The sequence below is a fragment of the Furipterus horrens genome, unplaced genomic scaffold (genome assembly GCF_987537825.1).
Source record: "Furipterus horrens unplaced genomic scaffold, mFurHor1.1.pri manual_scaffold_2, whole genome shotgun sequence".
Classification (NCBI taxonomy): Eukaryota; Metazoa; Chordata; class Mammalia; order Chiroptera; family Furipteridae; genus Furipterus; species Furipterus horrens.
Window position 1 is genome coordinate 44,421,193 of NW_028327172.1, and position 15,479 is coordinate 44,436,671.

Genomic DNA, 15,479 nt, shown 5'->3' on the forward strand with positions numbered 1-15,479 from the left:
TTTGACCCCCAAAGGGGTCGTGACCCACAGGTTGAGAACTGCTGTCATATAGGGTGACATAAAGAAAAAGTGTAAGAAAGCATATGAAGAGTCACTTAAGTCACAAACAGTATCAACTTCTACCTAAAATCACTGAAAACAGTGTATATATAACATGGGAGGTTTCTGAAAATAATAATATTTGATAGTACTTTATAATTTCAAAGCACTTTCGTAATCCGCATATATTCACACAGCATTTAGTAAGCCATATATTACACGCACCAGGAAATGGGCTCTGTGTAAACCAGTGAGAAAGGTAGCACAGGTTCCCCATTTTACAGATCAGTGAAATTGTCTCAGAAATGATTTGACTTAGTTAGGTTACCCAGCGAATAAACCTCATTTCGTCCAGATTCTACCTAAAATTCTGCATCCTTCCCACTGTGTCTCACTTCCATCTGATCAGTGCAAACCCTGGGTAATGGAACTGGGTGTAGTCTTTGAGGGTGGGCACTATAAGATACTTGGAGCCTTTCCTTTGCCTAAGAAGCTATCACCCTTGTTTAGCCATAGCAGAGGGTTACAGGCAGGGACCTTGAGCTTCCTCCCTGGGACCCAGCATGGTTGGCAGTAACCTAGTTGGCTCTCAGGAGCTAGACAGGCTTGTGCTGATTATTTGAGCAATTCACTAGATTGCTCATATGCTCTCATCACATGTAGAATAGTGGTTCTTGATATTAGAGACCTGTCTGTGGCATTTTAAAGGCTCCGGTACAATCTGTTACCATCTTTCCTCTCTGAACCTGGCTGGAGTCAACCAGCCAGATTCCACACTGCTTTTCATTGGTTCCTAAGGAGCATTGCTCCTCCTTCAGAAGCATTGCACAACCCCGCTCCATACCACCACCACCACCATGCACAGACGTCCAATTCAAAGGTATTCTTTGAGTGCCTCCCTCCTTATTCCTTTTAATCCAGGGGAAAAGGAAATCAGAAGCAAAGTCAATAGAAATCATTCATTTCATTATTGGCCTGTGGATAGGAGCAAAGCAGTATTTAGGTATAAAAGTCTGTGGCTAATTCTACATCTTTTTTATCTTCCCCTGAATTCTCTTTCTTGACAAGAATAACTAGCCTTCCCCTGTTCCCTTCTGAGCATAGCTATACTTACTAGCTTTCACTTCTTTATCCAACTAAGCCGAATTTGAGATGTCTGAGGTCCACTGTGCTCTTTCTTTATTTGAGGCTGAAACCTTTTAAGGCTCTCTTTTATTCCATTGGTCTGAGACCAGGAAGATACAAAGTACTCGCTCCCCAGTATATGGAGGTGTTACTGCAATTAAGGGAGGGAGTGGCGAGCTTTGTATAGTAACTGAAGTTTCTCAGTAAGTCCTAAGCAAAGACCCTGGTGTTTCCATTGATGTGAGAATAAGGGATTCTGGTGGTCCAGAGGTCTCTAGGCCAGAGTTTGTGTCAGCTGTAATAATTTTCTCTCCTTTCTCCAGGTTGGTTTATAAGTGGTTCCTGCTGATCTATAAAATCAGCTATGCCACTGGCATCGTTGGCTACATGGCTGTCATGTTTACCCTTTTTGGTCTTAACTTATTATTCAAGTGAGTACCCTTTGTTTTTCTTTTTGCTGGTGCTGAGGGAGGAGAGGCTGGTGGGATATACCTTTCTTCCTGAGGCAAGTCCTGTTATTAACAGGGGGAACATGGTGCCCAGGATAGTAGACTTGAGCCATGGGAGGTGGAAGGGTGGGCTCTCCATAATTGTGCTGACAAAGAGAAAGGAGTGTCTGGATAATAGAAAGTTAGAGTTTCAAATCATTGGTTATATTTTCCAATAATTTATATATTAGTGGAAAAGTATAAGAACAAAAGTAAGAATAATAATGATTATAGCTAGTCACCCATAATCCCATCATCCTTATAGAATCGTTTTCTTTGTCCATTTCTTTATTCCAACATCCACTTTACCCGAGTGGTCTTATGTTCAAGGAGACTAAGAGTTGGCAAACTATGTCCTGTGGGATAAATTGGCCTACATCCTGTCGTTATAAAATTAAAAAATATTTTATTGGAACACAGTTACACTCATTTGTTTATACATTGTCTATAGCTGGTTTTGCAGTCAAATAGCAGAGTTTAATAATTGTGCAGGCTATATGGGTCACAAACCCTAAAATATTTACAATCTGGCGCTTTACAGAAAAAGTTTGCTGATCCTGAACTAGACATTCGAATTCATGGGATACAGTTGGCCACACCGGGCAGCAGACCCACCTAGAAGGATACAAGACAGGAAACAGCAGTTCTCATAGTAGTCCCAGGGCTGAGATGTGTGGGAATGAGACCACACAGATGGGTTTGGGAGCCACCTGGTCCAGAAGTACCCCTCACCCAAGGAACGCCTCCTGTCCAGATGCAGTGTACTAATCACAAGTTGTGCTTAACATGTAAGCATTGTTGCTTTGTAACACAGCTGACATTTATTTCACCTTTATCATATTTCTAAGCAAATAGTTCTAGAAAGTTAACCTGTGGACATCTAAGTCCTGCTTCGTTGTTGGGCACTTAGGTTGTTTTTCTATGTAGTGTTATCACAGATAAACATTGCTCTGTTGCTTCCTAACGTTACATTACTAGTAGTAGGAGTCCGGTTATTGCTTTATATTGTCATAAGCTTTCCATAAGATGTGCATCAGGTGTACTCCCACCTCCAAATGAGGCAGTAGCCAAGAAATTCTAGACTTTGGGACTGTTATGCATAGTGAGTGGGGCAGAAGAGGGTGGAAATGTGGTTTCCTGGCTGAGATGATGAGGGCCATGGATCATGAGAAATCCTTAGCCTGGGACAGTGCACTGAAACTAAAGAGATTTAGGATTCAAATTTAAATTCATGACCACTAGCTTTTCCACAAACCTAGTACACTGTAGGCAGGAGTTTCTTTGAAACTGAAGGGAGTAAATCCTACTTGATGTGGTGAGAGGACAGTCGTGGAATTCTTTTTCTAGGGATACAGCAGGCTGGAAGAATAAACAGGCTCTCCAAAGGTTCATAGCAACTTATCAATGTAGAGTCTTAATACATCTCATCGAAAAAAACCAAGATATTTCCAGATATGTTCTTAACCTGTGTGGTTTAAAAAAATAAAAATAAAAATCAAGATTCTGCATTATGCTACTGATCAAGTTAATTGGTGTAAGATCATGATGTCTACTTATTAGGTTAACTATTATAAGATTGATAAATTCAGTTTCCTAAGATAAATATCATTTATAGCTTTAAGTGAACACATAACAGTTCCTGGTCCAAATATTTTAACAAAGGTACTTTTCTATAGTAAACATTTACAGACTCAAGGTTGCAAATTATTTTTTCTTGGACTTATTAAAACAAACCTGATATTACAGGCAAGAACCTTGTCCTTATACTGGAAACCTATATAATTTTATACTGCAATAAATTCAATTTTCAAAAAACATCTTTTTCATTTTTAGTAATAGGTGTAAACCAAAATTTAACTTGATGACATTATACAGGATATGTATAGATGCAACTTACAATTTTATGGTAACTGGTATGGAATGACTGTAACCATTTTTTCCTAAAAGTTGTGGTTGGCAAACTTTTTCTGTAAAGGGTGAAAGTATTTTAGGTTTTATGGGATAAAAGGCAAAATCTAGGATATGATGCAGGTACTCATAACAAAAGAAAAAATTCCTTCCTTGCCCCACCTTGTTTGTCTGTTTGTCTTAGATGGTGGGCATACTCTGTGCCCACTTACCATAAGATGACACATTCTCAGAAACAGGGGCCTGACAAGGAGTATGTGACCACTGAGATCATTTTCTTTCTCTGCTCCAGTGACAGCAGTGGAATCTCCAGTGTATATGTGCCAACCAGAGTGAGCCCTCCCAGGCAGCTGCGTGCATGGTTGACAGTTGGAGGAGACAGACATTGGGAACACAGGGGGCAAGTGGGGCAGGAGGCGATGCCCTGCCTTGGCTTTTGCAGCTCACAACACTAGCATGTTCAAGTGGTGCCCACAGACAATATAAAAACAGGCACCTGGCCAGATTTGGTCTTAGTTTGCCAGCACTTGCTCTAGCCTTTGTACCTTCCATCTTCAGGCACTGCCTTCCGTGCCACAGAGTAGTAACACAAAGCAGTTGTGTCCCAGGGCAGGCCTTAACAGGCCATGCTACTTCCTTTACAGGATCAAACCAGAAGATGCCATGGACTTTGGCATTTCTCTTCTCTTCTATGGCCTCTACTATGGTGTCCTTGAACGGGACTTTGCAGAAATGTGTGCAGACTACATGGCATCTACCATAGGGGTGAGTTTACCTGGGCTTTTAATACTGCCTCCTGCCACCTCCAAAGAGTTCGAGATAGCATCACTTGTGTGACGGAAGAGATAAGTCATTATAAAATCCTCCAAGATGTGGGTGGTATGTGTGGCGATTTCTTCCTTAAAATTTGGAAAGTCAGATCTCATATGTACCCTGGAATTTTTAACTTTAAGACCATTGTAGGAAAGAACCACTTTACCATGCAGGAAGTCTAACATTTATTCAACAAGTATTTATGTAATGCTTATGTGCCTCAACACTGTATGTCCTGTAATTACAAAGGTGTACAGAAATAAATGTGGTCCTTACCGAAATGAAGTTTACTACTCTCTAGTGACAGAGATGGCTACTAAGGTAATAAATGCAAAAATAAATATAAAATTATAACTTAAGTAAATATGAAGGAAAGGTTCATGATGCAATGAACAAATATGGTAGTGGTATTTGACTTAGTCTCAGGTCTCAAAAAGAGCTTCCTTGAAGAAGTGACTGCTGAACTGACTTGAAGAATGAGTAGGAGTTAATAAGATGAAGTGGGAAGTGAAGTGAAAGTAGCATGTGTAAGAGTCTTGTGGGAGGAAGGGTGGGCATTTTAGGAACTAAGACTAATATGGTTGTAAGACTGAGAATGTAGTGAAATATCTGGAGACAAAGGCTAGACTACAAAAAGCTCTATAGGATGAATGAAAGAGTCATTTTTATACTAAAAAGACTGGGAAATGACATCAGATTTGCATTTTGAAAAGATTATACTGGCTGCTGGGTAGAGAACAGATTGGAGAAGGGTCCACAGATTACAGTGGACCACTTAAGACTATTTAAGAGACCATTGTACTGGTCTGGGAAAGATGAACAAAGTTTGGATTAGGGTAGAGATGGTGGAAAGGGAGAGAAGAGCACTATTTGAGAAGTATTTTGGAGGTAAGTTTGACAGGACTTGAATTTAGATTGGTTCTGGAGCCTGAAGGAAAAAATATGAAGGAAAAACAGATATCAACACTGAGATTTCTAATTCAAACAACCCCTTGAATGGTGTATTTTTCAGTGTGATGGGAAATGCTGTGAGAGGACCAGGTGGAGACTGGAGTAATTCTTCAAGGTTAAAATGTGGGTGAAGTAATAGTTAATCCGAGAAATTCAAGTCAATATCCCTATTTTTTTATGATGAAAATATGTCTTTGTTTTGCTGTTTACGTTCTAATTATGTAAATAACACAGAAATGTTCCCCATCTCAGTGTCATGCCATTGGACCCCACCTCAAGAAAGGATATTTCAAAGTTTAATGCACATTTCTCCATTTCTCTGCTGAGGTACATGTGGGTCTCTGATGAAAGCAGACTGATGGGCATTCAGAAGTTCTAGCCACATCATAGGTTGACAGCTAGGACTAAAACCCTAGGAGAATATCAGGGCAATAGGTTCTCCTGAGTATCAAGATACCAGTATGCTTTTAGGCAGCAAATATCAATGGAGACCGAGTGATAAGACCAGGAAAGGATTGGCACTGACTTTATGTGAAGCACCTCAGGAACTGAAGGGTTTGAGGAAGTTTTGCAGATGAGAGACTATTTGCTGTATAAACTAGTATGTCCATGCTACTGTGATCTCATTTGTGCCAGGTACCAGTAGGTGTAGGGCAATTTAGGTTTAAATAATACTCAGCCATTGCCTTGGATACCTTTAATCAAGTATAGTTTTAGATCTGGGATTTTGTTTCTCAGTATTATGCGACTACAGTATTCCCTCACTTATCGTGGGTATTGCATTCCAGACCCCCCACGAAGTAGGAACCTTACATTTATTCTGCACTCTTAAACCTGCGTAATTTTAACAACATACGTATACAGTACCGCAAAATCCCACAAAATTAGCCATGGCTGCTGTGGCTCAGTGGATTGAGCGTCAGCCTGTGAGCCAAGTGTTGCTGGTTCGATTCCCAGTCAGGGTACATGACTAGGTTGTATGTCAGGTCCCCGTTGGGGGTGTGTGAAAGGCAACCACAGTGCTGTTTCTCTCCCTCTCTTTCTCCTTTCCCCTCTCTCTACAAATAAATTTAAAAATAAATAAATAAGGTATTTTTTTTAATCCCACAAAATTTTTTGCGATATAGTGAAAAATCCGCAATAAATAATTAAATATAATATTTTTAAAAATCCCACAATACAGTAAGACCACGATAAGTGAACCATGATATAGCGAGGGACTACTGTATTTACTTTTCCTATAGTGGATCAAATTGAAAACAATATATTGGGTCACTTTATAGACAGGTTATAGGTTCTTTTTTGAGTAACTGTCTTATGTTTTAGCTGCATTTTGCTGCCTCTTAAATATTTGGATAGGTTTCAGATCTTCCTTTAACCAATTCACTTCCCAGAAGAGATTTCTAGGCCCTAGATAATCTACTTATTAACTTCACTTTCAACAGCAGCTGTTCTCTAAGATTGCTTCTGCGGCATAGCCAGCTTTTCAGAGTGACTCTTGCCAGTATCCTTTCCTTTACCCTCTAGTAGATTTCTTTTTCTTCTCATTCTGTTTTTATAGGACCAGTTCTCTGATTTTCCCGGGTTGTCGCCAGCTTTATCTCAAGGTTATTATCAGCTACCAATTTAAGCATAGCCTTAATTCCCTCAGATGGGTCACTAATAACCAAGCTATAGAATTCCTCTTCTGTCCAAATGGGACAAAATTCAGAATTGATCCATAAGTTAGCTTCTCCTTTAGGGTTTGAACTGGGCTCCAATGATTATAAGTGATAATCCCGAATGAGACAATTCCCTAATGATGATAAATTCCAGCTTTACCAAAAGACCTATCGGAGGAATTTCTTGATAGTGTGGAGAATGCCTCAAAAACCAGCTCTTAACCCCCTATATTCTCCTTCCTTTTATGGGATTTTGACCACCTTCACCACTCCATGTTCATTCTTTCATATCTTGGCCCAAGAATAAGCCCACCTACTTTCCTGTACCTCTTAGCACAAGAACAGAGGGATCAGTCAAGTCAGTCACATTCACATTGGACTTTATTAAAAGGTTGAAGATGGTAGCAGGAAGATAAACCATGGACACTTCACTGAGGTTAAATCTGACGTACAGTCTGCCTGCTTTGCAGGGCTTCCAGGCCCTGCCTTATCCAACTCTCAGCCTACCTCTCTGTAGCGAGTGCCATTTTGGCACCTACCACTTCTAGGCATCTGTTTTCTAAAAGTCTAGACCTAGAGCCTATGTTTCTGACAAAAATATGCCACCCCTCCTCTATTCCTCAAGCCTGCTTTCTGAATCCTGGTATATTTTATGAGGACCTACCTCTCTTTCCCATGTAATTGACATTGGGAATGACTGTCCCTTTCAGAGGAGCCACTATCCAACTCCTGTCTAACAGAACGTGACCTTGGATGACCCTAATTGTAGAAAGTTTGCTGTTGCCTCAGGTTCATATCTCAGGGCAAGGAGTGGGTCATAGAAAGACTGGCGTGGCTTGTGATGTTACTGGATGAGTCACCAGGAATGCATTCATTGTTTCCCATAGCAAATACTAGGGAGGACCCCCCCCCAAAAAAAGGGAATTTATTAAAAATTGTGTATTTATTCTTACTTACTTAAACTTCAGCAACCTTCAAAGTACTCTCTTTTTGATGGAATACACCTATCAAGATGTTTTTCACTGCTCAAAACAGTTTCTGAACTCATTGATTTTGATGCCTTTTAGTGCTTCTGCTGTTTTTTGTTTCACCTCTTCCACATTGGCAAAACATTTCCCTCTGAGGACTTTTTCCATTTGGGAGAAAAAAGTCAACTCGGCGTAAGATCGGGTGAATAGGGAAGGTGGGGCACACCCATATTTAGCATGTCTCAGAATTTTCTTCCTTTTGAAGTCTGAATAATATTCCACTGTATGTATATACCACAGTTTCAGCCCTGGTCATTTTTCATAGTGTTTTGTACATTCTGTGGTCTCAACTCCTCTTCCAGAGAGTCATAGTTGATGTTAGAGCTGTTCTGCTTACCAGGTGAGGAACTAGGTCTTATTCATCACTTGGTTACACTTTGAGAGTGGTTTGACCTAAAAAGATATGTGACTTATTAATGTCAGAGTTCTAAGAATTGAAACCAGGAGACTTTGTAAGTATATTAACAAGTATTCTCAATTCTCTTCACTGTTCTACACTACTCTGTTTAGTGTAGAGTAGCTCTTTTGTCTCATGAGGAGAAACTTGTAATTAAACTAAAGTAAATTTTCTAATGATGCGCCTAGGGAACCTTGGATGTTTGGCTTTTTCCACCTGGTCACTTTGAGGCATAAGCTTGTGACAGCCAGTCAATATAGTTTCCATGCATACCCAGAACTCATGTTGGATGGTTTTGGGGGTGGAGGATTGTGAAATAAGCCTATCTGCAGAGCTTCTTCCAGGCAGAGCAAGTCACACACTGTTCATACTACACTGGGTCTACTCACACTTTCTATCTTTTTCTGAGCAAGTTCCTGTGTCCCGAAGTTACCTCCTGTATTGTCAGTTGCCCCTGATAACATCGGAACAGGACTAGCTGCCCATTCATGTGGCTTAAAGCAGTAGAAAGAGCTGGGGGTTAGAGTAAGACCTGGTTTCAAATTCTCATCCACTTTTAATTAGCTATGTATTTTTTGTTGTTGTTTTTTCCATTTTTATTTATTCTTAGAAACATATATTTTAAAAACACAACACAGACTGATCAGGGCTTCTTAGGAATGGATGTTGGTTGAATTAAGGATTTGAGAAGTAACACAGATTTGGAGGCCTTTGAAAGTTCTTGTGCTCAGCAAGCTGCCATTGAGCTCCTGGTTCTCCTTGTCAGCTCCATGGATACCAGCACGGGTTTTTTGTTTTGTTTTGTTTTGTTTTCCATGAACAGGTAGAAGTGAGGACTGGCTTGCTGCCAAAAGGTGGAAGTCAAGGCACTGAGGAGTGGTAGACTTCCCCCCACAGGCAGGCCAACTGGCTGTGGCATTGGACATGATGGCAGGGCTCAGCTTGCACACCTTCCCCAGTGTGGAGGGTGCCAGTGTTCGCCGCTTGTTGGGTGGTATGGTGGTACTGGCATACAGCATCTCTGTCTCTGCTTCTTGTTCTTCAGTTGCCTTTCCTGCTTGGCTTGCTCTTCCTCTGATTGATAAGTACCCATTGTTCAACCACATACTCCATGAATTTCTGCCCATTTACCACAAATGTTTTGTTTTGTTTTGTTTTTTATTTTTTATTTTATTGATTATGCTGTTACAGTTGTCCCAGTTTCTTTTCCCCCTGCTCCCCTCCACCCTGTGACCCCCCTCCCTTAGTCCATGCCCATCGATTGTGCATATATTTCTCAACATCTTCCTGTCTATTCCACTCCTTCCTACTACACTTCTTAATTCCTGCATCATCTCCCTCCCTTTTCCCCCTTCCCCCTCCCTGCTGACCTCCCACCAATATGTTCCCCATACCTATAATTCTTTTTCCCCTCTCGTTGCCTACTTAGTTTGCCTTTGTTTCGATTCCCTAGCTTCTGCTATTGGCTGTTGTGACACAGTTTTCATTTTAATGTTCATAGTCTTGATCCTCCTTCTTCTAAACAAGTCCCTTTAACATCTCATATAACAGTGGTTTGGATCTAACAAACTCCTTCAGTTTTATTTTGTCCTGGAAACACTTTCTCTGCCCTTCTATATAGTATTCATGGTTGTAGGTTTTTGATTTTCATTACTTTGAATATTTCTTGCCAGTCCCTTCTTGCCTGCAGGGTCTCCTTTGAGAAATATGCTGATAGTCTAATTGGGACCCCTTTGTACATGATTCTTTTCTTCTCTCTTGCTGCTTTTAAGATTCTCTCTTTATCTTTAATTTTTGACAATTTGATTATAATGTGTCTTGGTGTGGTCCTCCCTGGGTCCAGCCTATCCGGAACTCTCTGTGCTTTCCCGACCTGTAAGTTTATTTCCTTCCCCAAGTTAGGGAAGTTCTGCTTCATTATTTTTTCACATAATTTTTCAATTTCTAGTTCTTCTTCTTCACCCTCTGGCAATCCTATAATTCGAATGTTCATTTGCTTATAGCTGTCCCAGAGATTTCTGAGCCTCTCCTCATATTCCTCACTTTTTGTTTCCTGTTTCTGCACTGGTTGACTGTTTGTTCCCTCCCTGTGTTCCGATTTGTTGATTTGATCCCTGGCTTTCCCTTCCTCACCACTTGTCTTGTATATATTTTTGTTTATTTCAGCAGGACTAGCCTTCATTCCTTCTCTGTCTTGATTCAGCCCCGATGTTAGGTCTATAAGCTGCCTTATGACTATAGCTCTGAACTGAGCCTCAGAAAGATTCTCTATTTGTTCATTGGTCAAGGCCTTTATTTGTTTTTGTTTTTTTCGTTAGCTGTGTGATTGGTATTTCGATCATTAATTCTGCCATTCTGACCGTTTTGTATATCTTTCCTTCTTGGGTGGGGCGCCGTCACACCTTCATTGCTATATTGGGCAGAGCCCCGTGTGCTCCTCACAACCTGGCGACCTTTCTCACCATACTGTGGTGCTTTGCGTGGGGGTGGGGGATCCAAGATGGATTCCTGCTGTTACTCTCTGCTGAGGAACCAGGAACCTCCTCCTCCTCAGTCATCCCCAAGCCCTCCAGGTCTTGTAGTCCGAGACAATGGGGTCTGCCTTCCCTGGCGTTGGAATCGCGAGCCGATGGGTCTGGTCTGCAACCAGGGCCAGCTCCCAGGCACTTCTCTCCTCCCCGCAAATATGGGTGTCTGCTTACCGGGTCCTGCTGTTCACTGCTGCAGCTGCCGCCTCCAGCACAGTTCGATCTTTCTCAGCCATGGTTTCGCCCTTCCTGCCCATCCAGATGTGCACCACTTGTTTATCACTTCATACATTGGACTTCCATGTAGCTTTATTTTCTGGAACTTCTCGTTATTTTTTGGTTTTGCGGTAGTTGTAGTCCTTCTTAGTTGTGGAGGGCGACAGAGTGTATCAGTCTATGCCTCCATCTTGGCCGGATGATCCACAAATGGTTTTGGATGCTCCTGTTCCCACATTTCAATCTGGGCCATCAATTCCTTTTCCAGCTTAGGGCCTGTTTTCTGGAGCCGACTCATTGCTTTTCCTCTTTTAGAAGATTTCCTCCACGATTTGTAAATCGATTTGGATCTGATGGTTTTCTCTTCAGTTCTAAGAAAAGTCTCACGCTTTCTTCCCACTTATGAACACTTTGAAAGAGTTCTCTGTGAAACTCATAGTTTCTTTTTTTTATATAAATATATTTTTATTTACCAATCCTTTAACACACTACATTTGGTAATAGATTTTTCTTTTACTCCTTTTCTAAAAAAATTAAATAATTTGTTTATTTTTAGAGAGAAGGGAAAGGAGAAAGAGAGGGAGAGAAACATCACTGTGTGGTTGTCTCTCACTTGTGCCCCCAGCTGGGGACCTGATGTGCAACCTAGTCATGTGCCCTGACTGGGAATCGAACCGACACTTGGCTCGCAGGCTGACGCTCAATCCACTGAGCCACAGCAGCCAGGACTGAAAGTCATAGTTTCTTAACCACACAATCTCAGTGTCATGCAGCTGGAGCAGACTTTCTTTGGAGTCCTCATTATAGTAAGCAGCAAAAGCTTGTCTCTGCCCCTGGCTATAGAAACACTGGTCCCAGTATTTAGCCATTCTCCACTCTTGTCATCTCAGTTACTTTCTTCATGTTTTGCTTTTTCAGATTTTCCAAGGGATCTGCTTCTAACCGCAGCGCTTTCTTGAGCTTGGCCTTCAGCTCAGTCATAACTATGGCGACAGCTTCTTTCTCTTCTGCTGGTATTTGCAACCTGTCCCAGAGCCCTCAGATATGAGCAAGCAGCCCCTCACACACTGCTTCGTTTTGTGATTTTCGCATTTCCAGCTACTGTAGCAACTTTTTAAGTGCTGGAGTATTCTCCAAAGGCATCTTCATCTTCACACACCACATCTCTTTCAAAGCTTGTGTCTGGGGTGTAATCTGATTATTCCATACACAGGATGATCTTTCTCTTTAGGTGGACAAACTCCCCATGCCGAGATGCCTTTGTGTCCCTCAGAGCCACCATGGGTTTTCTGAACTAGTTCAGCTCTTCTAAGCTGGGAGCAGAGTCACTATCGATGTCATAGTGTGGCATCACAGCACTTCACACAGTTCTTGATCTTCTTCTTGAAGTAGCTTCAGTTCACGTTTTCTCTCCTTTTTCTATCTTTGCATCAGTTCTACCTTCGTATGCAAATTCTTTTCTAGTTGCAAGATGGTTGGCTCTTCTTCTTCCTGAAATGGCTCAACCTGTAACTCCCTGCACAGGGTAGCCAGCTCTTTCTGACAGTAAGATGTTTTTCATGAGCTTTCCCTTCAGGCCTTCCTCTTCAGCAATCACCATATCCAGGAGGTCCTTGATAGGCTTCTTTACAACCTCAGTTCTTTGTACCTGCCGGTCCTCAGGAATCCCAGTGAATTCCCATTTTTCCTGAAGATCAGTCAGGGCTTTCTGGTGACATAGTATGGACTCCTCCGCTAGCACCTCAATTCTACATTTTGTCCCAAGTCGCAAGGCTAGTAAGTGACAGTGTGGTGAAATCTGGCTCCACGTCAGGTCGGACACTCCTCAGCTGTGTATTCTTGAGCAAGTAACTTTACCTCTCTCATCTTGTTTTCTTAGCTGTAATAAAATTACCAGGCTTATAGAATTGTTGTAAAGAACAAATAGGTTAATGTAAAGCATTTTGCTGAGTTCAGAACATTTCCCAGTCCTGCTTTTCTTTTCATTGCTGGGTACTTTCTGTCTCCTCTGCTAATGTTTTCTTCTCTTAAATGTTACTGTTCCTCTGAGCTCAAACCTAAGTTATTCTTCTCATCACCAGAGTATTTCCCTTTTCTTTTTCCATGGTTTCCAGATTTCTAATCCAGAACTCTTTTCTGACCTTTATATTCAGCTATTTGGCATCACCAGTCTGTCCCCATTCTCTGAGCTTTTACTGCCTTCAGATTAGCCCAAATCATCCCCTTAGTACAGGCCTCCATCATCTATTGCTTTTAAGGAGTTGTAATTATCTCTTAGCTGTCTGAATCCTCTTTGGCCACATCTCCAATTCATTTTTCACATAGAAGACAGAGTAATATTTTTAAAAGTTTGAGACTGATTATGTTATTCCTTACTTACATAAAGTCCTTAGATGATTTCCATTTCAAGTCCAGAATTCTTCATATGGCATTCCTTTCTCACAACTCTCTAGCCACAGTAGGTTCCTTTCAGTCTCTCAAGTCCACCAAGCTACAGGGGCCTGCCTCGGTGCCTCTTTTCACTTTTGCCTGTCTTCATCTTGTTAACTGCCACCCATCCTTTACCTCTCCACCTCAAATGGTACTCAAATAAGGCTTCTCAGATAACCTAGGCTTAGTTAGCAACCCTTTAATTGCAATGTTTTTTCATAGCCTTTTTAATAATTCTTACTTTATCCTTTTAAATAATTATATATGTGTGTGTGTGTGTGTGTATATATATAAAAATATATATATATATCACTAATTATATATAATATATAAAAAGTCGTCAGTCTTCCATAGCTGTAGGTTTCATGATGACAAAGACCAGGTCTGTGTTTTTCCACATTATATCCCAAGGACCTTGTCAGTGGCTTGTATGTACTTAGTAGGTGCCCAATATATTTTCATGGAAGGAAGGAAGGAAGTGTTCAGGTGGATTGCTCAAGGTCATCAAGATAGTGACACAGATTTGAAATTAGGTCTTAATTCTGGCAAACCATATGACCCTCTGAGCCCTTCTCATTGAGGGATTGGGCTCTTGAAGTTAAATTGAATCTGCTTCCTGTGCTTTATCCAACTGAACCTCAGTGCCTACTGCTACTGTCTACTGTTTGGTTTCTGTGAGCCGTGGGATTCCTGGGGCTTTCCTGACTTGACAGGATTACCTGATGACTTTGTAGAAACATTGTGGGATTTGATCCTGCCTGGCTGCTGCCACATTAGCCTTGTGAGGAGAATTCCAGAAACTAGGGGCCTAACAGACATGTTCCTGGGTTTCCCTCCTCCTCTAGTTCCCTTTGAGCCTGCATCCTTTGCCCCAGTGTCCTGGAAGGCAGAACTCAGGGATGATTTGAGGTAAAACTCTTCCTCAGAGCTCTAACCCATTTCCTGCATTGGAGCATTCATGCTTCTTTTATTGCCAGCGCTGTGGGCCAGAGGCAGTGGCCCTGTTCCTATGCTACATGACTGTACAGGGACCAGTGCCAGAGCTGGACCCAGACCTTTTGGGCTTTTTCTGTTCAATTGCTGTGCCTAGAAATTCTAAGCCAGAACATATTTCAGAGCCATAAGGCTATTGAGCTCTAGATAGGTGTGCCTCACAGGTTCCCCCCACTGCCACCACCAGTACTAGCTTCTAATATTCCAGCTTTTGATAATTGTATAGATAGTGGACTCCCACAGATTTTCGCCTTGCCCTCTGACTCTAGCTTATCTTTTTCCACTGTCTTCTGCACTCTTGATATATCAGAACTTTTTGAATAACTGCCCCTCAGGGAGCTAACTAGCTGATCTTTCTGCAGCTTCAGCAAATACTGATGGAACCCCTTGAGAAGAACTTGGGTAGGAGCCAGAGAATCTGGGTTCTAGTCCCACTTTGTTTTTTTTCCCTTCACTGGGCTTTGATTTCCCCAGTGGCAGGGCTGCTTCAGTGTTCTGTGATAGTAAGAGAGCTCACCTTGAGCCGCTTCACATGGTTTTACAAGAGGGTGAAGTAGGTGTGAAGGCAGGAAGCTCTATATCCATGGATTCTTGGAGCAGTGTGGCAGCTCTGCCTTCTGCCTTTGAGGACTCTTGGGATCAGGTAGCAGTTCTGATGACTGAAAGAGGCCATTCCTCGAAAGGGCAGCTCGGATTGAGGGAAGCCCCCAGCTTCAGCTGAGGTTCTGTCAGGCACAGCTGTGTCTGCTGTAGATACCCAGCTGTCATCCTTCCTTGCTGCCTGTCCCAGCAACATGTGCCTGCCCCTCCTTCACTGCTGTTCCTCACCCAGCTCAGGCCTTTGGCTTTTTCAGAAGATAGTTTCTTGGAATCAAAAGAAAAAACAGAGCAAACTCAGTTAA

General features: G+C 41.7%; 1 protein-coding gene and 1 pseudogene across 1 annotated transcript in view; one reads left to right on the forward strand and one right to left on the reverse strand.

Annotated features, from left to right (window-relative positions):
* Positions 1-15,479, forward strand: part of RNF121 (ring finger protein 121) — a 95,331-nt gene that overhangs the window by 70,379 nt on the left and 9,473 nt on the right. The window contains exons 5-6 of the mRNA XM_090264839.1: positions 1,488-1,595; positions 4,205-4,325. Of these exons, the coding sequence (XP_090120965.1) occupies positions 1,488-1,595; positions 4,205-4,325 (229 nt within the window). The remainder of the gene's footprint in view (positions 1-1,487; positions 1,596-4,204; positions 4,326-15,479) is intronic.
* On the reverse strand, positions 9,064-15,250 carry LOC150018417 (protein regulator of cytokinesis 1-like; annotated as a pseudogene).